Here is a 26556-nt window from a genome sequence, read left to right as displayed (position 1 = left end):
CATAAGTGGTTATGACGGTCTTTTGTCCGATGCCCCGCTGACTAAACCTTAAAAAGTAAAAATAGGGAGAATGGCAACCACCTGACACTTGTGTATTGTTGCAATATGTAGATGACCTATTGTTATGTTGTCCGGATAACGATACTTGTTTAAAAGCCACTCTCTCATTGTTACAATTCCTGGCTGAAAAAGGGTGCAAGGTGAATAGAACTAAGTTACAGGTATGTCAGAAAAAGGTTGTCTTTTTGGGCCACTGTATATCCCAGGGTACTCGACACCTCACTGAAGAACGAGTCCAGGCCATAAGACAAATGAATATCCCACGCAACTTTAAGCAACTTCGTATGTTTCTGGGAATGGTATCATATTGTAGACAATGGATACCACATGCCAGTTCTCTGATGCAGCCATTATATGATTGCTTGAAAATAGTACCCTATGTACTCACAGAAGCAGGTCATGAATCTTTTAGCACCTTAAAAAGGTTACTAATTTCGGCACCTGCGATCGGGATCCCTGATTATACCAAAACATTTCATTTGTACATTGCTGAAATCACGGGACACGCAACAGGGGTGTTGACACAACAACACATCAAACAAAGGCCGGTAGCATACTTCTCGGCGGCTCTCGATCCTGTCTCTAGAGGATCACCGTCCTGTGTACGAGCAGTTGCAGCAGTGTCAATTATCATTGACAAATCCTCAGAAATTGTCTTAGACAATCCTGTAGTGGTACATACCACACATGACATACACGCCATCTTATCACAGGTCCAACCAAAACACATATCAATGGCAAGGCAGCTGCGTCTACAATGCACTTTGCTCCTACCCCCCAATGTTACCTTTCAGCGATGCACTTCTTTTAACTTAGCACAGCTTTTACCATTACAGACAGATTTGACAGGGGGGAGTAATGATGATAATGGTGTAGATACAGCACAAGATACTCAGGATTCTGACACACTTTCATTTCATGACATAACATCTGATGAACACGATTGTTTCCAACTTATGGAACAAGAAACCACGGGGTTCCCACATGTCACAGACATACCCATTGCAAATGCAGAACACACACTGTACATAGATGGTAGTAGATTTGCCGATGACAAAGGTAAATATCACACAGGTTATGCTGTGGTAACGGACACACAGGTAATTGAGGCAAAGTCACTACCAGCACACATGTCGGCACAAGAAGCGGAACTAACCGCTCTAGAGAAAGCCCTAGAACACTTGGAGGGACAAGAAGGGAACATTTACACTGATTCCGCATACGCCTACGGTGTTGCACATGATTATGGCCACATATGGAAAGCTAGAGGTTACCTTACAGCAGCAGGCACACCTGTTAAACATGGTGAAGGAATCAAAAGAGTCCTGAACAATCTTCAAAAGGTTATAAGAGTAGCCATCATGAAGATAGCGGCACACACGAGCGCAAAAACAACTGAGGCAAAAGGAAACGCATTTGCAGATTTAACTGCAAAGAAGGCAGCTCTAGGGGAAGTAAGCCCTGAGACCTTAGCCACGGTACAGGTGAGTATGCCCGAAACCACATGGCAGCAGCTAATGGAACTACAGGAACAAGCAGGGGCTATTGAGAAGGACCGTTGGGTTAAGGAGGGAGCTGCACCAGGCCTTGACAATGTATGGAGAGAAGGAGACAAAATATGTCTACCCGCTTCTCTATACCCAGCAATGGCAGCGGCTGTCCACTTACCCACTCATGTCAGCTCCAATTCTATGTATAGGATTGTAAGCCAAGGATGGCTAGCCCCTGGATTCAGTAGTACTGCAAGGAACTACTGTGCTGCATGCCAAATCTGTCTGATTAATAACCCAGGACAGAGAGTGAAAACCCCACGTAAACATCAGGTCCGGGCCCAATATCCCTTTCAGAGACTGCAGATTGACTACATACAAATGCCTAAGAGCGGCCCCTTTGAATTTGTTCTCGTGTGCATCTGCCTATTTTTCAGGCTGGCCGAAAGTTATCCTGTGAAATCAGCTACGGCAAAAGCCACCGCCAAGAAACTGATTACTGAGCTGATACCTAGGTTTGGTCTCCCAGAAACAATAGAATCAGATAGGGGGACACATTTCACGGGAGAAATAATGCAAAATGTGATGGCAATGTTAGGGGTTCAACAAAGTTTTCATACTCCTTACCACCCACAGAGTTCAGGATCAGTAGAAAGAGTAAATGGTACAATCAAGCTGAAAATACAAAAAGCCATGCAAGAGTTAAATAAACCATGGCCTGAGTGCCTAGCTTTAGCTTTGTTCTCTATTAGGTACACCCCAACAGGAAAAACAGGGTTATCCCCATATGAAATACTGTTTGGAAGTGCACCTAGATTAGGTTTATATTTTCCTCAAAGTATGCAATTACAATGTGATAGTTTAACTACGTATGTAATACAGTTGCAACAACGTCTGACTAAAATCCACAAGAGTGTGTATTCTTCTCTTCCAGACCCTAATTCTGTCACAGGTACACACGATCTACAACCAGGAGACTATGTGTATGTAAAGAAACATACCAGAAAGACACTGGAACCAATGTTTGAAGGTCCTTTCCAGGTGCTATTGATTACAGCAACCTCAGTGAAATTGGAAGGGAAACCTACCTGGATCCACGCTTCTCATTGTAAAAAGGAGCCAGTTGGCAAATGACAACATGTATCTTTTTATTGTTTCAGTAATTCTGGCTAATAGTTTGGTTACCTCACAGAATAAAATACACAAGGATGAAGGATTTTCTAAAAAAATGTTATTACTGAAGTTTAAATATGCTTATGCCCAGAAGTCAGGATATGAGAAATGTTGGATTTGTAGCAAATTACACCCCAGCACAGCAAGTATACCACTGATGGCAGTTCCTATAAACTATACTGATCTTGCTAACAGTAGCATTAACAATTAGAATTACATGAATTAGCAATTGAAAGTATGAGTGCAGCATTGACAGGACTCTGTGAAACTACTGAGGACTATGAGTGCTGTACTTGGATACATAATACCAGCATTGAGGTACCTGACTATTATGACATCATTGCACAACACCGTACGGAAGTAAAGAATTTACAAGAGAAGGCCCGAAATATTGGTCGCGACTGGGATCCGTTTGGTGGAACTTTTAGTTTCTCAGGGTTATTCTCTTGGGTTAAGAAGGCAGCAATGACAATTATAGTGGTGCTCTTATTCGTATTTTTCTTTTATGCATGCTTTAAGTTGTTTATGTGCTTTTGCAAGAAAGCCAAGGTAAATGATGCGGAAAAGATGGAACTTTTGTGAAGATAGGTAGATTTAGTTTCTTGACATCACCCATCTGTCAGAAAAGCCACTCTTCCTGAATTTTAGATGTTGGTACTGTCCAGGGGGATGGGTGTATACCCCTCTGACAACTCGCGGTCAGGGAGAGTACTCTGGATATAGGCTGACTAGAACTTGTTCAGGTGGACCCAGGGCAGGAGGGAGGGGTGATGTCAAAGGGGGAAATGTAAGGATTAAGGTATATGTTGAAACAAAATGGTTGACCTTATGTCTTATATTTTTCTATCCTTCTCTGTAAAATCCACATTCGTCATCTTTAGTCACGTACTCATCAAGAAGAGGCCGCATCAGCCCTAAAAAGCAGTCTACGCCCAGAAGATTGTCTTATCAGCTGATAACACCCGGAGAATTGTCTTTACTTTGAAAATGTTGTTTTTTTTACATTTGCTGATGTTTGCCCTTTTCTGTCTATAAAAGATGTAATAAACAAGCCTCAGAGCCACAGTCAGTCAGAGACAGTTAGAGTTAACGACGGACTTCTGAGCAGAAATACTGAATACTTCTGTGTCTCTTTGCTCGGATAAGAACTCTAACTAACAATTGGGAAACGGTAACATAACCTGACAAATAGGTGACTTGTTGAGGTCACACCTAACATCCTTGACTATTGTTTAAATTGGTTTGATGTTCCGAAACACTTAAGTGTGACAAACATGCAAAGGAACAGGAAATGAGGAAGGGGGCAAACACTTTTTCACACCACTGTACATCACAGGTGAAATAATTTGCTGCTCAGTGATTGCAGTATTCTAGTCTGCATCTCCCCAAGGTAATACATAAAACCTGGTCTGTTAGTGGGCCCTGAGGACAGGGTTGATGTACTTTAGTAGAAACAGCTATCTCCCATACAACAACTCACAGTAACGTGAACAAATTGTCTGGGTGAGACCATATTGATAATTTCCCAGGTTTTCCAAAAGTTCCCCTTTCTATGGCAGAGTGACTTCTGGTAATTCATCTCAGGTCCCCATCCTTTCCTTCATGTACACAGACAGGCCCTCAATTGCAGAGCTTAGAGCACATGGTTGGGCCTAGGCTTCAGGCCTACCCAGCACAGTAGTTCCTCACTAAGGATGAGCTCCGGCGTGTTCGCACACTCCACGTGCAGAGCCCGCCAGGAAGTCGGTGCAGCACTGCACTAATCACAGGCAGTGAGACATTGTCCTGATGCATGGCTGCAGAGATCGGGAAAAGTTTCACTGCCTGTGATTAGCGTATCGCTGCACCGAGTTCCTGGCGGGCTCTGCACATGGAGTGTGCGAACACGCCAGAGCTGATCCCTATTCCTCACACACTCACATCAGGCCAAGGTCTGGGTAGGAGAACAATGGTCACTTAACCTCCCAGCATATTTATGCTCTCTTCCAGCATGCACTAGTAACCAGGAAAACACCTACTGGTTGGCTGAGAGAAGTATGCATTTTCATAGCCCAGTTTTACTGCATCTCATAATACTAATGCCAAAGGTGCCAGTGACATCTACTGACCAAAGGGAGGAACTACAGCCACACTGAACTGTGGGGGAAAACCCAAATGATCACAAAGACTATAAATTAGCCAGGTTACCTACAACCCATCAAAACTAAAAGTTTACTGGTAGCCCCCGCTTCGGACAGAGTGCCACAAGACAATAAGAGGGAATGGCTCACTGGTTTCTCCCTGCTGTTGTCATTAACAGAAGTGCCGGCAAAACGTAGAATGTGCAGCTACGTTAGAGTTCATCAGTCTTCCCCCCCCACTCCCAGACACAATTCAAGATATTGATCTCTAGCACTTTCAACATAAAATACACCGTATAATCGTCTACAGAATACAGATGCAACCTTGATGATGAAAAACACAATAGAGAGACAGATGTATAAAACTTTTTTCAGTAACTTTAATAAGTAATAACCACACACACACATACATATTATATTATATATATATATATATATATATATATATATATATATATATATATATATTTTTTTTTAGATGGTTTAGATTGTAAGTTTGTAAAGCGTTGCGCAAACTGTTGGTGCTATATAAAACCTGTATAATAATAATAATAATAATAAATATATATATATATATATATATATACATATATATATATATATATATATATATATATACATATACATATACATATATACATACATACATACATATATATATATATATACATATATATATATATATATATATATATATATATATATATAATGATATTGTAAAATATGATTGAATACAAGTAACAATATCGAAAAAATGTACTAATGTATGTTATGATTGCCGATGTTTATTACATCTTTCCAATAAATAGATTGATAAAACAAAAGCTTATAGTTCATCCATATCGTTGTATGGCCTTCGGAGATTACTCAGGTGGAATTGTGTTGGCAAAAATGACAATCACAATGGGACTGCCACTAATGACATCCATTTACTCCAGTAATCTGAGCTGTGAGCCCCTGGAGAGCTTCTCCACAATCATATAAATGTGTCCGCAGGTGAGCAGCTGGAGGAGCTAATGTGCAGGACACGGTGTATATCAGTGCATCCTCACAGCTGTGCCCTGTTCTGAAATGTCAGGAACGCCTGATCTGTACCCAAAATTCTCGGTGTCTGCATAAATCTCACTGCGGAAAAGCTGAGTCCGATACACTGAGCTCCGTTCCTATCGGATTGGGAGGACACAATGACTGGGCAACCTGCTGTCCTACAGCTGCCAAGGAACTACCAAGTGTTGCTTTGTCCTTTAGGTCATCATACCCATACCTCCTCTACCTGTCAGAACCAAATATCAACATCACATATTTTTACGTTGATTCTTCGGACATTATTAGGCTTATTTAAAACCAAAAGTTTTATTTTAGTTTTGGATAGAATGGTGAGGGTTAGAATCCCTGTCATATTTTTATTGTCTTCCGTGTCTCCATTGAGGAGATACACACTCTCAAAATGTCCCATTGACCATGGTCACTGGGCCCGAAGAAGATAACATTTTGAGTTACCACCAAACAGAAATATATGGGAAATCTTCCAATAAGAACACATAAGATTAAAATGTGTTCTCATGCACGGTGTTGGCGTTTCTATATCCCACTTAGTAACAAAATAGGTACGAATAAAGCCCATGGAACTTTACTAACAAACGCCAGACAGTAATAGATATCATAAAATCCATAAATTGTATTATATAAACATAAAAACTCAGTAAAAAAAAAAAACATGATATACAGTGCATCCATAAATGTTCACAGCGCTTCACTTTTTCCACATATTGTTATGTTTCAGCCTTATTCCAAAATGGATTAAATAAAAAAATTTCCTCAAAATTCTACAAACAATTTCCCCATAATAATAATGTGAAAGAAGTTTGTTTGAAATCTTTGCAAATTTAAAAAAAATCCCATGTACATAAGTATTCACAGCCTTTGCTCAATACTTTGTTGAAGCACCTTTGCCACCAATTACAGCCTCAAGTGTTTTTGAGTATGATGCTACAAGCTTGGCACACCTATTACTGGGCAGTTTCTCCCATTCTTCTTTGCAGGACCTCTCAAGTTCCATCAGGTTGAATAGGGAGTGTTGGTGCAGACCCATTTTTATCTCTCAAGAGATGCTTAATTGCATTCAAGTCTGGGCTCTGGCTGGGCCACTCAAGGACATTCACAGTGTTGTCCTGTAGTCACATCTTTTGTTGTCTTAGCTGTGTGCTTAGGGTCATTGTCCTGTTGGAAGATAAACCTTCACCACAGTCTGAAGTCCAGAATGCTCTGGAGCAGGTTTTAATCAAGGATGTCTCTGTACATTGCTGGATTAATTTTTCCCTCAATCCTGACTAGTCTCCCAATTCCTGCCACTAAAAAACATCCCCATAGCATGAGGCTGCCACCACTATGCTTAACTGAAGGGATGGTATTGGCCAGGTGATGGGAGGTGCCTGGTTTCCTCCAGACATGACACCTGCCATTTAGGCCAAAGAGTTAAATTTTTTGTTTCATTAGATCAGAGGATTTTGTTTTTCATGGTCTGACTGGCCACTCTACCATACAAGTCTAATTGGTGGAGTGCTGCAGAGATTGTTGTCCTTCTGGAAGGTTCACCTCTCTCCATAGAGAAATGCTAGAGTGACCTTTGGGTTTTTGGTCACCTCCCTGCCTAAGGATCCCCCCCCCCACCCCCGATCACTCAGTTTGGCTGGGCGGCCCGCTCTAGGAAGAGATTTGGTGGCTCCAAACTTCTTCTATTTATGGATGATGGAGGCCACTGTGCTCATTGGGACCATCAACGCTGCAGAAATTTTTCTGTACCCTTCCCCAGATCTGTGCCTCCATACAATCCTGTGTGAGAGGTCTACAGACAATTCCTTGGACTTCATGGCTGGGTTTGTGCTCTGACATGCACCGTTAACTGTGGGACCTTATATAGACAATTGTGTGCCTGTCACGTACCTGAAGGTTTGCGATTAGAGTAGGGGAACACATAGCCTTAATAAAAAGTAAGGTCTCTAAACACACTGTCCCGAGACACTACAGGGAACACCATAACAGTGACCCAACAGGTACCCAATTTCTAGCTATTGACAAATATACACCTCCGTGGAGGGGTGGTGCTATGACTCGGGGTGTTTCCAGATTAGAAACCTACTGGATATATTTGATTCGTTCTTACTCGCCATTTGGCTTAAATATAGAATGGGATATTAATGCCTTCATTAATAATGGTTAATATGTATATTGACAATATTTTATTTTAGTGTTTTATTTTATTTTGCTTATCTGTTTTAATATTTTTCGATTTTTATGTAAGTGGTAGGTTTTTCTACCATTGTTGTTTATGTTATATCAATATTATTGGTCTTGGGACAGAATTCTATCTGCCTTAGATGCTATCAGTATTTGTCACAATGCACGTTCGGGCATGCGCTGTGTCGGTGCTGATGTATACTTTGTATAAAAATTGTTTTAAAGATACTTTTTCATTGCATATACATAACTGCTCCCACCCCATACTTATTAGTATGGGTGTACTTAAATGCACAGCCCCTTTAGGATGTATGGTCCGGCGTATGTTTACATACGTCCTACTTGACACCGGAGATGATGTATTTTCATCACATCACTTCCTGTTGTCGGTCACATCCTGGCCGGATGTGACGTACTTTCCGTTTACGTCACTTCCGATGTTCGATGCTCTTCGATTGGCGGTGACGTGTTTCCTCTCACGCCGCCTCTTGCGTCGGACGTGCGTGTAATACTGGTGCTTCCGGTACGCGGTGCGTTCCATCACCGCTAGACGGAGGCATCAGTGCTCTCTATATACGACACGCCCACTATGTTAGTACTTCCCTGTAGTGGGGGTGGCTTCGTCGGCATAAGTGGCTGGGTAGGATAATGATTGGAACCATATCCACGCCCCTTATGTGTTCAATCATGACCCGGAAATACTACTAACGGTATTACAGAGGGGAATAAATTATAACGTCTGGCTAATTTTTACGTTTGGTATATTTCTAAAGTTTGGGCCAACCTAGCTTTCATTTATTAGTTTATTTTATATATGTTTTGGCATGGTCTGTCTGCTGATACATGCTGTAACATTATAATGAGGCGTGGAATGCACGCCGGGCGCCATCTTAAACCGGAAATGACACGCGGTGACACAGGCAGATGGAATTTTCGCCCAAATTGATTGTTTGCTATATAAGTGATGATGCTACAGTGTAGTGCTACCCCAGATGACGTCTGTAGAGGACGAAACGCATCGGGACTACTGCTGTAGCACTGTTTTTATGGAATAAGCGCTTGATTTCTTTGGTTACATGTGAGTTCATTACTTTTTTATTAAATTTTTTCTCTTAAACGGATTTACACTATTGTGGCTCCTTATTTTCCTTTGTATGAGTTCAACATTTTGAGCTGGAGTGTACCGATGTGGATTTAACAACTAGTTGGGACAACTATATGAGGAGTCTGACTTGTTACTTCCCTGAAAATCTACACCTGCAAATCTCGCCTTCTATGTTATAAGCTTGCATGATCCTTCGAATATATATTCGTTTGGATCCATACTATCTGGTAAGCCTTTATTTCTAAAGGTGACGGGAATATCACAGGGTGTCTGCATGCTAGCCTCATTTAAGAAGGTGGATGGTGACCCGTATTTCACGTTTGGATTGGATCAACTTTTTACATAGAGACTTTTAAATTCATTTATATTTTTTGGAAGTGTATTTTTTTATTTTTATTTCTATGTACTTTTTTAAGAATTCACACCTAAGGTGTTTGGGTTAAATTGTATGATGATGTACTAACTAGATTATTCATAATTTTGTTAAGCGCTACACTTTGGTTTGATATTTGTTTATTATTCACTGTTTTATCCTTGTGATTGTGTTAGCAGCTTTTTTCTGTTTTTTCGGATAGCGCAGTGTCACAGGGAACGTTTTTTTGTCTACGTACCTGAAGGCAGACTGAAATGACAAGGTCGGCCTCTCTTGTATCTTCTGCTGATAGTGGAACAGAAGGAGCCAAGGGACAGGAAGAACACGAGTGCCTGCAGATGTAGACCCAGAAACTTGTAGCACGAAGTTGTAGCTGGTTGCAGGACCGTAGTCGCAGACACTCGGATGGCAGTGTTGAGCCAAGCAGGGAACAGGAGCGAGGTCACAAGGATAGCCGGGTTCGGTAGCAGGCAGGCAGCAAGGTACCAAGGCATCAGGCAGAAGCAAGGTCAAATGGGAAGCCGGGATCAGGAACCAGTAATCAAAGTATAGCAGAGTCCAGAAGCAGGGTCAAGGAAAGCCAAATTAAGCACTGATCAGGGGACCCTTTAAATAGGCCATCCAGCGACAATTGGCACTAAGGAGGCGCTCCTCCACGTGCACGTCGTCCGTGCTTTTTCAGTCACCTGTGAGCGCGCGCATGTACGGTTTTCTTACATTGCTGCCCCCCCCCCCCCCCACACTTATGGGTAGCCTCCAGATGCCCACTACAAACATTTCTCAGGGTGGTGATGAAGATAGGCTTGAACCAATCGTGGAGCATACACATTGGAGGAAGTTTCCCATGAATTATCTTCAGGGCCATAGCCCTTCCACTTAATGAGGAACTGAGTTGGCCCCTTCTCTTCATGCCTGATCCCCTTGATTGGGAAAAAAGGTTTTGGTGATACACCTGGCTGCTGGATGCCCTGGCTATTTGGATGCCTTTGAGCGGTGTTTGATGCAAGTCCTTTCCACGTGATTTAGCCACACCAAGTCATCTGACCAGAGAGTGGAGCCGGAACCATTGCTGAGGTGTTGATATATGCCTGCTTTTCATTCATTTCTGGTAAGGAGATTGGATTGACACTGTGGTGTGGTGTGCCTTTCTATATACACTGAAGCTGGTGAAGGGATTTCATCTCTCCCTCCTTCTGTGTGCCAATTTTCAGTTTAGAGATGCATGTGGACTTTTAATTTATGTGCATTGCAAAGATTTTAACAAACTTTATTGCAGATTCCTACCTTTTATTATTCTGAAGAAATCGCTATTTGTTCCTCTGTGCCCCTGTGCTCAGTGAGTCTAATAGAAGTGGTTTCTTAGCTGCTGCAGCTGCATGGCTTCAATCAGGAAAATCGCAGGGTCTGCATCTCTTTAGAGGTAATTTCCTATTGGCTGTGTCTTACCAAAAAGGAAATCTTTGTTACAGGAGATGCTAAAAATCTGACTTGTATCTTAGTGCAGACTTCTGGGAAAATTAGTAAGCCAATCACACAAGCAGTTTCTGGGTGGTGTTCTGTATACATTTTGTGTACAGAACACCTCCAGGTAGCCATATTGCATTGCATTTCACATAAAATTACAGAACTGCAGAAAGAAAAGGAAAGGTCATTTTTAATAACATTCAATTACAATATGACTTGTGTCAGAATTGTATATGCTATACTATTTTTTTTTCCATTTGCTTTTTTTTTTAGCATGAAAGTGGAGTTACCCTTTAGCCACTTAAGGACCAGCCGCCGCACTTATACTGCAGTAGGTTGGCTCCCCTTGGGTGAATCGCCATCATGGTACATGGGGCGCTTTTACAGCTCTAGGGGGCGCGGCCGCGGCGCAAGGCAGGAGATAATGCGCGTGGCCGGCGGTCGCGATGCCCGCTGGCCACCCGCGATCACTCCTGACAGAGACAGGACAGAGTTCTGTTAATGTAAACAGACAGATAGATCTCCGTTCTGTCAGGGGAGGAGAGACAGATCTGCTGCTCCTAAAGATTAGGAACAGTGATATTCCTCCTCCTCCAGGCAGTCCCATCCCCCCCAGTTAGAACACACATGAGGGAAAAAATTTAAGCCCTTGATCACCCCCTAGTGTTAACCCCTTCCCGGCCAATGACATTTATAAAGTAATTAGTGGCTATTTTTAGCTCTGATTAATGTATAAATGTTTAAAAGTATCCGATCTGTCCACCGCAATGTCGCAGTCCTGCTAGAAATCGCTGATCGCCACCATTACTAGTTAAAAAAATTAAATAATAATAACAATGGCACAAATCTATCCTCTATTTTTTAGACGCAACCCAATCAATATACGCTTATTGTGATTTTTTTACCAGAAATATGTAAAAGAATATATATTGGCCTAAACTGATGAAGAAATTTGTTTACTCAATTTTTTTTACGGATAAAATAGCAAAAAGTAAAAAAAAAAAATTTTTTCTAAATTATCGCTCTTTTTTGTTTATAGTGCAAAAAAAAAAACAAAAAAAAACAAAACGAAGAGGTGATCAAATACCACCAAAAGAAAGCTCTATTTGTGGGGGGAAAAAAAAAGTTTTTTGTATAAATTTTATTATTATTATTATTTATTTTAATTTTTGTGTAAATTTTGTATGGGTACAGTGTCGCACAACCACGCAATTGTCAATTTAAGTGACGCAGTGCCATATCGCAAAAAATGGTCTGGTCATTAAGGGGGCAAATCCTTCCGGCCCTTAAGTGGTTAAATAAGAGGTGGCAGGTTTTCCTAGAATACACAGCACTGATTTTGATGACTGTAACTGCATCATTACAATGTCTCCACTGCCCCTTAGTGGATTGTCTTGGTAGTGCAGCAATATATACATTGATAAAAAGGCTGAATATTGTATTATAACTAATCACAGTATTGATCAAAATATGGATCACAAAACCTCCAAGGCTGACTTGCAGCCAAGAGTGAAAAAGAAATACAATACAGTTCATCCTTTATGTTTAAAAGGATATTGAGAGATAAAGTGGAGGAAGGAAGTAACAAATCTATTTTCTTGCTGTTTGCTAAAACAATGCAATTTGGGGAAATTGAATCTTAATCAGGCCTGTATTATATCTATATTTGTTTTAAGCTTTTATTGTCTATAAAATATGAAGCCAGAAAGAAGACAATAACTAGAACTGTAAATGTCTATCTGCTTTTTAAAAGGCTATCTTTAACATAACACCTGTCTGATCCAGTTCAGGCAATAACCTCATTCTGTAGCTAGCCTCTGATCCTACCGGTCCCCAATGATTGGACAGCCTGAAAAACATCCCAAATACTACTACTATCAGTTGATAGGCCGGTGGCTGGGTATGCCACCCTCTCTACTAAAATTACTGAGCTGAGCATGCAAGTTAAAACTGATGAACTGAGCAGTGGCGGCATCCATAGAGGGCCGCACCCCCCCCCCCCCCCATCCATGAGTCCGGCCTCCTGATCTACATGCAGGGACGCCAGACCATGAATTCCAATTGGGGGGGGGGGTGTTTTTTTGTGAAGCACATGATTGGAGCCAGAGGCTCTGATAGGCTAAAAAAAAAAAAAAGGATGGGTTCCGCCGGGTGCAGAGCTTTGTGCCCCGAAGCCCATCCAGTTTGTGACGATAACGAATTAATATTTGTTCCCCCCACACTAATCCTTCTCCAGGCAATCAGGAAGCAGGTCTGAAACCCATCACCTGATTGGCTGAATAGGGGGGTGCTGGTTAAATACCGCCGTTTTTTTTTTTAGGGTTGTGCTGGTTAAGTGCTGCGGGGTGGGGGGTGGGGGTTGTTGTGCTGGTTAAGTACAACCAGCGTGGGTTGTGCTAGTTAAGTGCTGCGGGGAGGGTGGGCTGTGCTGGTAAAGTACCGCTGGGAGGTCAGTAGTGGTTGTTTGCTACCGCCTCCCCCCAAATAAGAATTTGCCAAGAGGGCTGTTGGATTTTGTCCAAATGCTGGACTGTCCTCCAAAGTCAGTGGGCAGCTTAAGAATTGCATACCTTTCCCTTGCAACCCCTGAATTCTACTACCAATTGCTGCTGGTCACAATACCAAATGCCAGCGCATGGGTCACCTGATCTACCTCTAAGGATTTTGGGGAAGTGACGTTCAATCTGCAACTCTACCTTAACTCTGATTTTCCCCTTCAGTGGAGCCAATATCTTTTTGACTACCTAAGCGCAGAGAAAAAATGTCTTAGGCCCCTTTCACACATGCGGACGATATGTCCGTATTTCATCCATCCGCTTGTACTATCAATCCGTTTATCGTACAATTGCTTCGAAAGTGGTATTTTTCATCAGATTTTTGGATTGTGTGTACGGGCACTTAGGCAGGCCATACATGGTGCAAATTTCCTGCACAGTGAATGCCTCCCGCCATGTGATTGTCTGCTCCCGAAACGAGGGTGGCAGGGCGGGCACGAGGGATGCTGTCCCCGCCAGGAGACAACAGGGATTATCACTAGTGGCTATCGCAGCCGCTACCAATAAAACTGCAAAAGAATCTGGCAGGCTGGTTGTACCCAAGTTGATTGATTGATCGACTTAGTACATTCAGCCTGCCCATTAACAGTTAATTTTCTTCTGTCTTTTTCATTTCACTCTGGCTGTCACAAATGATTGCCCCAAACACTTTTCACTCCCTGATCCAGTCTTATGGTTTGTAACAGCATGTTTTCTTCAACAATTTCACCAACGGTTCCCCCGCTTTTATTAGGCTCCTACTGGCCTTACACCATCTTGTATCCCCTGAGAGTTCCTTATAGTATATCCCCCTTTCTTACAGACTCCTCCAGAGCCCCACTTTGTGTTGCCACATACACAATATGGAGAATCTATTTGCTTGGGGATCTTATGTCTGGGCATTTGATCCCTGCATTGTACAGCTTCCTCAGCTCCCGTGATGGACGACCTATCCCAGCGGCTCCTCAAAAGTACAGTGTCCTGTTCTCCAGTCCCCTGTAAGTAATTATACTACAATATTTCCTACACCCCCCATTTTTACTGCTCAAGTTCTTACCAGAACTGATCGGTATCAATACATATATATTTTTTACAGACCAATGGATGCATCTGCTCCCGATGAAGTGCCTTCACACGAAATGCGTTGATATCTGATAGGATGCACCTTGCTATAGTCAATCATCTTTTTACTATACTTTTAATTACTCGCGTTCCAATACAGAGTTATCACTCCATACATTGGCAACTGGAATGTGCTGCTTTTTAATTTTCAAGGTTGTACACATATGAACTACTTTGATTATGTATCTATATTCTTACTTTATACTACATGTACATATATGCAGTGGCTTTTAATGTATTCTATATTGAGTGTGATTTTATACCCTCTTTATACTTAATAAAACTCATTAAGTCCCCATGCATGCATTACTCTGTTCAATTGTCGTTTGCTCACACAAAAGTCCCAACTTCCTTTTCATATTTATTTTTCTGATAGGAAGTGGAAAGAAAATACATGTATCAACCCACAATGAGGGATTCAATAATTGTCCCTTCCCAGTTCCAAACTCTACATGTTTCGCAGTGAAATGCTTCTTCAGGAGTATGGTTCAGAGAAAAATTATTCTAAAAGAGACCAAACATGTATGTAAACAATCTTCATATAACAAAACAGAGTAAAAACATTGAAATTGCAGAATAGGGGGTGAACCACTAGGCAACTGCCATAATAGTGAAATATCCCGTAGCTGCAATGCAACCCAGAACACTTTCCAGTTCCTATCAGAGTTATTCAACTGTCTTAATATGTTATGTGTCTGCCCTTGTGGGTGTTTTTAATTGATAATTTTTAATAAAATTCATATATTTTTGTAACTTTTTTTGTGAGTCTATACCGTAACATGAAAGTCCAAAGTTGCCTCAAATTTTCTGCCTTTCTTTGAACCGAAGTAAGCGAGCCCATGCAACATATCACTAATCTGTTATCAACAGCCATTTCGTTTTCTGATATGTTTCTCTGAATGAAATAAAATTCACTCAACTACAAACAATGCTTTGTCCATGAAGGGTAAAGAAAAAGATTCACCAGCTGCCATTTCTTCCTTTCACCCCAACTGCTCCGTTTGGCCACTGGGAGTGAAAGGAAGAGCTACTGTGTAAACCTCAGTCTCTACATTCTCACACCACTTCTATATGACAGCAATGGGGAGCTGAATTGTTCGATCACCAACCATTAACGCTGTCACATGGTAGGAAGATGCCACATGTTTTTCCCATACCTGCAAGTACTGGGTATTATGATTTGCTCTTACCAAGGGGATAGGAGAGGGGATGAGCACAACAATTTTGGGGGTTTTGGGGGTCCGCTTTGCACTTCAAGTGCACTTGGAAGTAAAGTCGCTGTAGATCCGAGGGAGACATGCAAGGAAAATAACAAAACAGCATTTTAGCTTGCACATGATTGGATAATAAAATCAGCAGAGCTTCCACTCATTTCAGATCTACCCCTTAGATTTAGAGCGACTGCACTTCCAAGTGCACTTTCAGTGCAAAGTGGATTTTCCTTTCGTAAATAACCCCCCTATGTGTTGCTGTTGGGGCTGTCAAAAAGAACCTATTTGCATTGTCTTGCATTAGCAAAGCACAGCTTAATTTTTAAATGAGAAATTAAATCAGCACATTAACCACTTAAGGGCCGAGCCTCTTTTTGAGATTTGTTGTCTACAAGTAAAAAAATTTTTTTTTGCTAGAAAATTATTTAGAACCCCCAAACAGTATACATTTTTTTTCTAACACCCTAGAGAATAAAATGGCGTTTGTTGCAATACTTTCTGTCACATCGTATTTGTGCAGCGGTCTTACAAGCACACTTTTTTTGTAAAAAATACACTTTTTTGAATTAAAAAATAAAACAGTAAAGTTAGCCCAATTTTTTTTATATTGTAAAAGACAATGTTACTGCATGTAAATTGATCCCCAACATATCACGCTTCAAAATTGCACCGCTCATGGAATGGCGACAAACTTTTACCCTTAAAAATCGCCATAGACAACGTTTAAAAAATTCTACAGATTGCATGTTTTTAGTTACAGAGGAAGCTCTACCAATAGCAGCAATACCTCACATATGTGATTTGAACTGCAATGATATGGAGATGGGTGGGCCATCTTCCCCTCACTCGTCTCCATACCCAGCACGGATGAACATCGATTACCTCCGCCACTGCCGACGGCTCCGGTAAGCGGTGGAGGGCACCAGAGCACGGCAGGGGCGGGGGGGGGCCCTCTCCTGCCGCCGATAAAAGTGATATTGCGGTGAGTCCGCTGCAAAGACCACTCTTATCGGAAACCGGACCGCCGGCCGAAAAAGAGAATACTGGAGTTATGGTAGCTAGCTGCTGCCATAACAACGATATTCCTCTTCAAACTTAGGACATACATCGGCGTGCGGCAGTCCGGAAGTGGTTTTAAAGGCCAACTTCATCTTTTACATGTTTCCCCTGTATTTAGGGTGTAACATGGTGCCAAATAGAGCCCCCTCCCCAAGAGCATGGTTCTTCACCTCTACAGCAGCTTTCACTTTTGAAATCAGCGTGGCTGTGCAGGACTCTATCCACACAATTGCATCATTCATTCACAGAGATCTGTGAATGAATAAACGACAAGACCTGTCTGCCACTGCGGCAGATGGACTTGTAGCTCTCAATGGAACATGAGTACCGTGATTACTCCGCACTCATTGTCTGTATTGACTGTTCCTCCAGCTCTCCAATTGAAAGCCCATATCTCGGTACAGTTAGAAAGCTGGAGGAAGAGTCCGCATGAGCCTGGCACTGCATTCACAATCCACTGAACACGGGTGCAATGCTTTGCAGGCCCCTTTGAAAAAATATATAAATGCACATTTATTTTACTTGAAAAATATGTGCATTTATTATTTGTTTTTAAAGGGTGAATTTAGCCTTTAATAATTGGAGGGCAGAAAGATCAAAATTGTATTTGAAATACTAATCAAAAAAGGGGCCTACCTGAGAAAACCTCTTGTTTTTTGGCTCGGAGTCTAAAAATCTGCCGCAGGAAGTGGCCTGCTCTCTGCAGGGTCTGTCCACCGCTCATAGTCAGGATCGCAACTTGTTCAGCTTCGGGGTCAAAGGGAAAAGGTCGCCTAGACAACATGTCCATGACTGCAGTGCTTGGGTCTGGCACAGCATGTAAGCTTGCACCTATCACAAACAGAGAAGCATTACACAATTATTTTACCCAAAACCAATCAGTATAACAGTCATAAAATTTGATTAGTGTATTATTAAATGCAATATAACATATAGTAGAGCAAATCACCAACTTGGGAATTCACAAATATATTTAAAGTGATCCTAGGATAAGGCTGTGGACATCCTTATTATATTTACGGTACATATTCTTTACAAGTAGTAGCCACCAGAGTTAATTTTGTCATTCAAATTTGATTTTGTTTTAGTTAATGGTCTTTTGACTAAAATGGCATTTTAGTTGTACTTTAGTCATCTGCAATTGTTTTAGTTCTATTTAGTCAACTAAAATCACCAGTACAATTCAGTTAACTAAAATCATTTTAGTTGACTAAAATCGAATTGGTTTAGTTAAATTGTAATGCATTATTTAACCGCATCCAGACCGCCCTCCATACATATATGGGCAGCCTGTACAAATCATGTACCTATACCTGATTTTATGTATACAGTGTAAGGGCCACACGGGTGTCACCGTAGCGCAGCTCCCACTGTGATTGGACAGCGCAGATTGTTCACAGGAGCAATGGAGCAACGGTGTGCCGATGTAAACAAGGCACGCCGTTGATCTGTTAGTGAGGAAAAGAGAGATCTTCTGTTTCAGCTAAGCTAAAACACGATCTCTCTTTTCCTCTAGTGTAACATTGCCCCCCACAGTTAGAAGACACCTCCCTAGGGCACTCTTAACCCCTTAATCCCCCCTAGTGTTAACCCCTTCCCTGCCAGTGTCATTTATACAGTGATCATTGCATTTTTTTTTAGCACTGATCACTGTATTTTTGTCACTGGTCCCCAAAAAAGTGTCATTTATTGTCAGATTTGTCCGCCACAATGTCGCAGTCCCGCTAAAAATCTCTGATCGCCGCCATTACTAGTGGAAAGAAAATGCTACAAATCAAACCCATAGATTGTAGACGTGATAACTTTTGCACAAACCAATCAATAAAAGCTTATTGGGATTTTTTTTAACCAAAACATATGTAGCCAAATACATATTTGCCTAAACTGATAAAGAAATGTGATTTTTACAATTTTTTTATTGGGAATGTTTTATAGCAGAGAGTAATAAATATTGTTTTTATGCAAAAATTGCTGCTCTTTTTTTGCCCAAAAAAAAAATGCAGAGGTGATCAAATGCCACCAAAAGAAAGCTCTATTTGTGGGAAAAAAAGTACATCAATTTTATTTGGTTATAGCATCGCACGACCGCGCAATTGTCAGTTAAAGCAACGAAGCGTCCTATTGCAAAAACTGGCCTGGTCAGGAAGTGGGTAAAACCTTCCGGGGCTGAAGTGGTTAAGCATCTCTCTAGAATTTCCAAACTCCTTATATAATACTAAATAGTATATCTCATTTATAATGTTATTAATTATGGTATTAAGGTTTGAACAAACTACACAGGCACTCTGGATGGTGGTCTGAGGAGGCCTGAATGCTGCACAGTGCTCTGGACAGTGGCCCGAGGAGGTCTGTAATGCACACAGTGCTCTGGACAGTGGACTGAGGAGGTCTGTAATGCACACAGTGCTCTGGACAGTGGCCCGAGGAGGTCTGTAATGCACACAGTGCTCTGGACAGTGGCCCGAGGAGGTCTGTAATGCACACAGTGCTCTGGACAGTGGTCTGAGGAGGCCCATAAAAGTAATGCGCACAGTGCTCTGGGCGGTAGTTTGTGGAGGCATGTAATGCTGCACAGTGCTAAACACGCCAATCTACCAAGCACGCTACAATCGCTTCCTTCCTTGCTGAGAGGGGAAGCACTCTCACAGGCTCAACAGGCAGAGCTCCAAGGAACCTGGAAGTTCACGTGGGTAAACATCCCTTCCTCACTTTTTTGTTCTGTCTTTGTTCCTTGACGAAGATGGAATTGATTATCGTCATCTTTTTAGTAAATTGACAAAAATGTGGGTTATTTTTTGTTTAGTTTTCGTCAATGAAAATATGCCGCTGACGAAAATTATGATAAAAACTTTTTCATCAACTAAATTAACACCGGTAGCCAAAGGACTCGTGGGGTAACTCACACTCAAAATATCACAAAAGAACTCTAAAGCCATGATCCAGTCTACTGCTGAACAGCTTGGTGTTTGTTTACACAAGCAGGCTGTCAGGCTGCCAAATCTTTGCTGCAAGTGAAAGCAAGCCGAGATAAGCTGATATTTCCTTCGCTGTGAACTTTGAAGATGAATTTCTCCATAGTACCTGCAGCTACCAGAGGTCAGTGATGGCTTGTTTTAAGGCAATTTACTGCTTGTAAACAATATGTAAATATTTGAATATCCATAGCCAAAGATCCTGCTGATATTGATATTTGTTGGTAAATGCGGAATATTTAGGGACTCTGGCAGTGAGATCTCTGTACACTTATGGCCTTTACTAGGGAGTTTCTCCTCCCTGTTTGATTTTTGCTATATTAGATTTTTGAAGGATTAGAGCTGGATCCAGAGCCTAGTGGATTTCTAGGGGGACCAGTTCTAATCTTCTTGCTCCTGCAGTAAACCAGAAGGGATTGTGTAATGGGTCAGTTCAACCGTCGGTCACTTCACAAAGCCGACTGAACTTGGAGGCAGCTGGTGTCTAATGGGGCAGGCCATGCCAGGGCAAACAAGGAAAATGGAGCAGTTTGCAGCAATATAAGGGATGGGAGGACCAAAGCTGACACCTTGTCTAGTGCCCCATCCTGCCTTAATCCATCTGTAAGAACAATGCAGAAGAAAGAGTATAGCCCCTTAGGGTTGGTAAAAACACCAACAATTCCACTGTGGGCAAAACAGAGCCACAGGCAATACCCAGGAGATCTCACCACTAGAGTTCCCATATGATAAAACAAGTCAATAAGTGATTTAGCCAACTAGCTCCCTTCCTAAAACAGAAATATCAGTTTTGAACAAACTGAACCTTTAAGCACTAGGCTTATAACACATAAGTAAGTTACCGAGTGCCTGTAACAAAGCATCTGAATAGGGTGCTGCATGAAAACACAGCATTGGATCCAGATCGCCAGGACAAGACAGTCTGCACCGGATTACCCCCAGAAGACCCTGCTCAGCCAGATCATTCATTAATCCTAGAGAGAGAGGAGATTGTTATAAGTACACAGGTCAACTACAAGTCACTTCTTTGGACCAAAGCAAACAGTAGTTACATCTTTTCCAGATTATATAATATGTCAAACAAATGCGTTGCTGCAAATTAATGTGCAAGAGTGGTGTTGTGGTGTGACCTGCAGTTTTCTATGGTTGCTTATATTTATAGTTTGAGTGAATGCTGGCTAGACACAGAAATATGTTACAGTTCAGCATCGGGAAGATCTTATTCATTCTCTTTATGCAAAGGAAAATAAATTCTGAAAGACATGGTACTATTGGATAGTAGAGATCTTGCCACACTAAGCGAACTAAACATTTATGAAAAGGTGAATCTCACTTTAGCTGGCCACAGATGGTTCAGATCTCTGCTGGTTGAGCAGGGACTGGCTGGGATTCGAACCACGTATGAGCAGGCTGATTGTACCCAGGTCAATCCATCAACTTGGTTACAACCCACATGTTGGATTTTTAGGATGCAATTAATGCCGGTGGCTATAGCCGCTACCAATAATCACTGTTCCCCTGGCAGGGAAGGATTCAGATCAGCAGTTGCAGCCATTGGCTATAGGTGTTAATCGAATGCTGTTTTCCGGCATGACCGTTTGACAGAAGCTATTTGTTAGACCGGCTTTTGTAGAACAGAAAGCAGTACACATGGCTGAAGGTCATCCGGTTCCTTCTAAACCAGGCAATTTTTAGTCCATGTATACCCCCCTGCTTTAGACAGGACTGTACTACAGTATGTAGGGGTTACTATGCTCTGTACATACATTTTTGTACTCTATTGTACAATAGTAATCTGATCTTTATAAAAAAAAAAAAGCAGAAAAAGCACAAGCTGGTAGTATACATTTAGGCTCGATTCATACTAATGCGTTTTTTGATGCTTTTTGCATTTTACAGAAATGCATTTCATTTTTTTTTTAACATGGGTTGCTATTGAACACGTTCACTTAAATGCATTTTTGTGCCTCTGCATTTTTGGAAAGGGTTGGGGACTTTTTTTCCCGCAAAATGCAGCGTTTTGCATGTAATAGTCTTCAATGGACCCGCATCATAAATGCAAGTACTGTGTTTTTACTGGAATTTTGTGGTGATTTGCGTTTTGTGGGTTTATTTTTTACATTCACTGTATATAGTTGGTCCCCCCAATATCCATTAGACTCTTATCCGAACATGCAACCTGGCAGGTCAGGAAAGGGAGGGGAGGAGTGAGCGCCCCCCCCCCCATCCTGAACCATACCAGGCCCCATGCCCTCAACATGGGGGTGTGAGTGCTTTGGGGTAGGGGGGCTTATTGGAATCTCTGGTGAATAGGTAGGGGTATGATGTACCTGATACCCATTCACATGGGGGAAGGTGGGTTCTGGGGGCCATCTTGTTAAAGGAGGCTTCCAGACTGTGATAAGCCCCTCGCCCGCAGATACGGACAACCACGGGCCAGAGTTGTCCCCATCATCAGACGCAGACCCTGGTATGTCCCCATCACCAGGCGCAGAGCCTGGTATGTTTCAGGAGGAAGGGGGACGCTCGCTGGTCCCCTTTCTTTCCTGACCTGCTGGGCTGTATGCTCGGATAAGGGTACGTATGGATTTTGGGGGGACCCCACGCCAATGTGTGTTAAAAATGGCCACTTGTCATCTCCATTGAAAGCCCACATTACAAGGGGACAACACAGAAGAACAATCAAACTATTGAAATCACATTAGCATAATTATGAGATTTTAGTGATTAGGTTTAGATATAATTGAATGCAAATAACAAATAAATCATTCATGTGGACTGACCTTGAACAAGAGCTGGTATGTGATGTCCAGCATTCTCCCGTCTAAGGAGAAGGAGCAAGCAGTGAAGACGTGGTTCTGGGAGGGCAGTATAAAGTTCTCCCTCTAGTTGGGGTGAAGGTTTATCAGGGCAGAAGATTGACACCTGTAATATAGTAATAATGAGGATTGGTCATCAACTTTGAACAGTTTTGTTGTTACATGCTTTTGAAAATAACTAGTGTTACAGATAATAGTCTTGTTCGATACTGCACCTGACTTGAAGACATGTTCATCATGGCAGCACGCTTAGAAGAGAAACGAAGGTTCTGGAGACCGTGAATACTGAATCCTCGCTGGCAGCATGTATGAATTACATCTCCATAAGCATATGGAGGTATGGCAGGGGAGACTGCAAGAAATATGTCTCCTGGAGGAGCCAAGAAATAAATTAATATATTCAATGCCCATACACCTGACATGAGAGAGCCAATCTGACTGACACCAATCAATCCTCAAAGGTCTATCCTGTTTTACTATCAGCTAATGAAGGTCTTGGTTTTATTTCTTTATATAGCTCCAACACATTCCAAAAATCTTAACAAGGAACACAAACCAAGTACATTAGTTCATGTGGTACAGCAGCATACAGTCTGGTGTTTCTGACATAGTCGTATGCATTCAGATGCAAATACATATACAGTTAGATCCATTTGGACACAGTCACAATTTTTCTTTTTTTCAGGTATGTACCAAAACATCTTGAAGCTATAACTATGTAATGAAAATGGACTGAAAGTGCTCACTCTCAGCTTTAATTTGAGGGTATGTACATCCAAATCGGAGGAAGGGTTTAGGAATTACAGCTCTTAAGAATAGTCAACCCCACTCCTTTTTTTAAGGGACCAAAAGTAATTGGAATATTGAATCAAAAGCTGTGTCATGGCCAGGTGTGGGCTACTTCTTTGTTATTTCATCATCAATTAAGCAGGTAAAATGTCTGGAGTTGATTCTAAGTGTGGTGTTTGTATTTGGAGGTAAACAAAGCCACCAGAGAGATAGCAGCAATATTAGGAGTGGCCAAATAAACAGTTTAGTACATTCTGAGGAAAGAAGAACGCACTGATATGCTCAGCAACATAAAAAGGCCTGGACGTCCACGGAAGAAAACATTGGTGGATGATCGCAGGATCCTCTCTATGGTAAAGAAAAACCCATTCACAACATCTGGACAAGTGAAGGATACTCTCCAGAAGGTGGGCATGGCATTGTCACAGTCTACAATTAAGAGAAGACTTCAGGAGAGCAAATACAGAGGGTTTACTGCAGGGTGCAAAACATTCATAAGGCCTGAAGAATAGAAAAGCCAGATTAGACTTTGCCCAAAAAATATAAAAAAGCTAGACCAGTTCTGGAAAAGCATTCTTTGGATGGATGAAACTAAGATTAATCTATACCAGAATGACAGGAAGAAAAAAAAAGTGTGGAGAAGGCTTGGAAAAGCTCATATTCCAAAGCACACAATATCATCTGTAAAACATGGTGGAGGCAGTGTGATGGCATGGGCATGCATGGCTTCCAGTGGGACCGGATCATTGTTGTTTATTGATGATGTGACAAAAGACAAAAGCAGCCAGATGAATTCTGCAGTGTTTAGAGATATACTGTCAGCCCAGATTTAGCCAAATGCAGCAAAGTTGATTGGACGGTGCTTCACAATACAGATGGACAATGATCCAAAACACACTTCAAAAGCACCCAGGAGCTTTTGAAGGAAAAGTAGTGGAATATTCTGCAATAGCCAAGTGAATCACCTGATCTCAACCCAATTAAGCATGCATTTCACTTGCTGAAAAATAAAAATAATAGAAACTGCACTGTGAAAAAACAAAAACAAACTAGCAGCCAGCACAGCTATAGGCAAAAAGCAATAATGTGGATATGGAAAAGTGCAGAGCTAATAGTACAAAACAAATAAAAGTGTATTACTTTACTATACATAAACACCTCTAAATCATGATAACTCAAACTATAAGTGTAAGACCACCATGTGAAAATAAATATAAAGTCACTTTTATAGTGATAAAAAATCCCAATATATATGTGATCCATCAAACGTACCGTATGTGAAAATCCACCGGTGTGACCCTGAAGATGAGATGATAGCCGGAAACACCACCACCACCGTGGATAAGAGGAGGCTTACCAGAACTTGATGACTTGGAGAGGCTTATACCGCTCAAGTCCTAAAGGCTTGTTAGGTTAGTCAAACCCAATGGAGGCGGCTGGTCCTGGATATGTCTCAATTGATGAACATCAAACATCAATGGGATATGGAATGTGGACCGTAAAAAACTTAATTGGAGAACAAAGGCTTTGGTAATATACGTCATGGAAATAAAAGAACTTGCATAGCATGATGCCGTTTAAAAAAAAAAAGTAGTATTTAATAAATATTAAATTGAACACTCACATTTAGAAAAACATAAAAAGGTTTGTAAATGGATACAGGTACAAAGAGCGATGTGTGTAGGAAGATCACTGATGCATTTAGACTAAACAGTCATCATCTGGGGTGTGGACCCCCCACACCTACACCGCTTAAATAGAGATGATGACCCCAAAAAGACCTGAGGCCGGAAATGGCTTCACATGACTATCTAAGACCCGGAAGAAAATAGGTTGGAAGAAAATTGGCTTTAAAGCTTTTTTCTTTTAAGAAAAAATTTCAATTTTAACAATGGATGGATAACCCATCTAAATAGAAATGTATATAGATAAAAGGATTGCTCCCACAATGACGAGCATTACAAAATGGAGTCCAATATCCAAGCCTCATCTTGAAAGAGGTCAGGAATCGTAACTTTCCGCTTCATGGACCAATCCGCGAAACACAAGGCTGCAATCATCACAGCCAAGCCTTGTTATGAAAACTAGGCCAGGAGCAATCATCCCAACCAAGCCTTGCTGTGAGAACGAGGACAGGAACCATAACTTCCGCCTCACGGACCAATTCGTGGACGTCACAGGACGGCAACTACCGCAACCAAGCCTCACTATGGGAGAAGGAAACAGATGCCGTCACCGTCAGCCGCGCAATACCCTCGGACCAATCACCAAAAGGCAAATGGTCTCAATATTGACAACCAGGCCTCAGTATAAGAAAAAAAAGGGAAGTCAACATAGGCGGGACATCGGATTATAAATCCAACTCCATAATAGAGTGGACTTAGGGAGCAGTATTAGTTATAAATGCACCAAAATTGCGGGTCCAGCTAGAAGTCTGCACTTCAAATTCATTTGGATTGATTCATTAAAATTTTATTCTGGTGGCATACAAAGCCAAAAGTATGAAAATTGTGCCTGTGTCCAAATATATATGGACCTAACTGTACTTTGCAGCATGCTGGTTCCTTCCTCTGACTTGTCACTGCTAAGTTCTGCACTGATGCAACGCTCAGAAGAGGAGAAACAGTTTGCGGTGGAGAACATAGGCATCTGACGGCCCTGGAAGTGTTAAATGCCGAAGAGGCCTTCCAAATATGTAGCACTGGAAGAAATGGGAGGTCGGAGAAACCAGCTTCCATAGGCGTGAGTATATGTTGTCTTCCACTGGACGGTCTCTCTTAAAACATCTCTATACCACCATATTGTAAAACTAAAGGGCGGGTGTGTATTTCTAAAGTGCAGTTTATGAATGGCTTTTCAGACAACACACTTAGGTGACCATTGCGCCTTAAATGGCTGTGATGTGAATTGTTGCATGACAGCTCAGATCACAGCCATGATGTACAGAGCCAATCAGAGTGTCTCTCTACCTTGTAATTGCTGTAAACCAATCAATGGTAGTAGTGTTTAAAAACATTCAGCCCATTAA

General features: G+C 41.6%; 1 protein-coding gene across 2 annotated transcripts in view; it reads right to left on the bottom strand.

Moving 5' to 3' along the window:
- The window catches only part of LOC143924811 (dynein axonemal assembly factor 8-like), a 242164-nt gene that overhangs the window by 143392 nt on the left and 72216 nt on the right, over nt 1–26556 (bottom strand). For both annotated transcript variants that reach the window (XM_077449282.1, XM_077449283.1), the window contains exons 17-20: nt 22955–23109; nt 22704–22845; nt 20763–20894; nt 17585–17779 (exon numbers count right to left, since the gene is read on the bottom strand). In XM_077449282.1, coding sequence (XP_077305408.1) covers nt 17585–17779; nt 20763–20894; nt 22704–22845; nt 22955–23109 — 624 coding nt within the window. The remainder of the gene's footprint in view (nt 1–17584; nt 17780–20762; nt 20895–22703; nt 22846–22954; nt 23110–26556) is intronic.

This window comes from Lithobates pipiens, unplaced genomic scaffold (assembly GCF_037356315.1).
Source record: "Lithobates pipiens isolate NorthernLeopardFrog02 unplaced genomic scaffold, aLitPip1_a1.2 Scaffold_22, whole genome shotgun sequence".
NCBI lineage: Eukaryota > Metazoa > Chordata > Amphibia > Anura > Ranidae > Lithobates > Lithobates pipiens.
The sequence above is the reverse complement of the archived record's forward strand: the minus strand, read 5'-3'. Positions and strand labels throughout refer to the sequence as shown.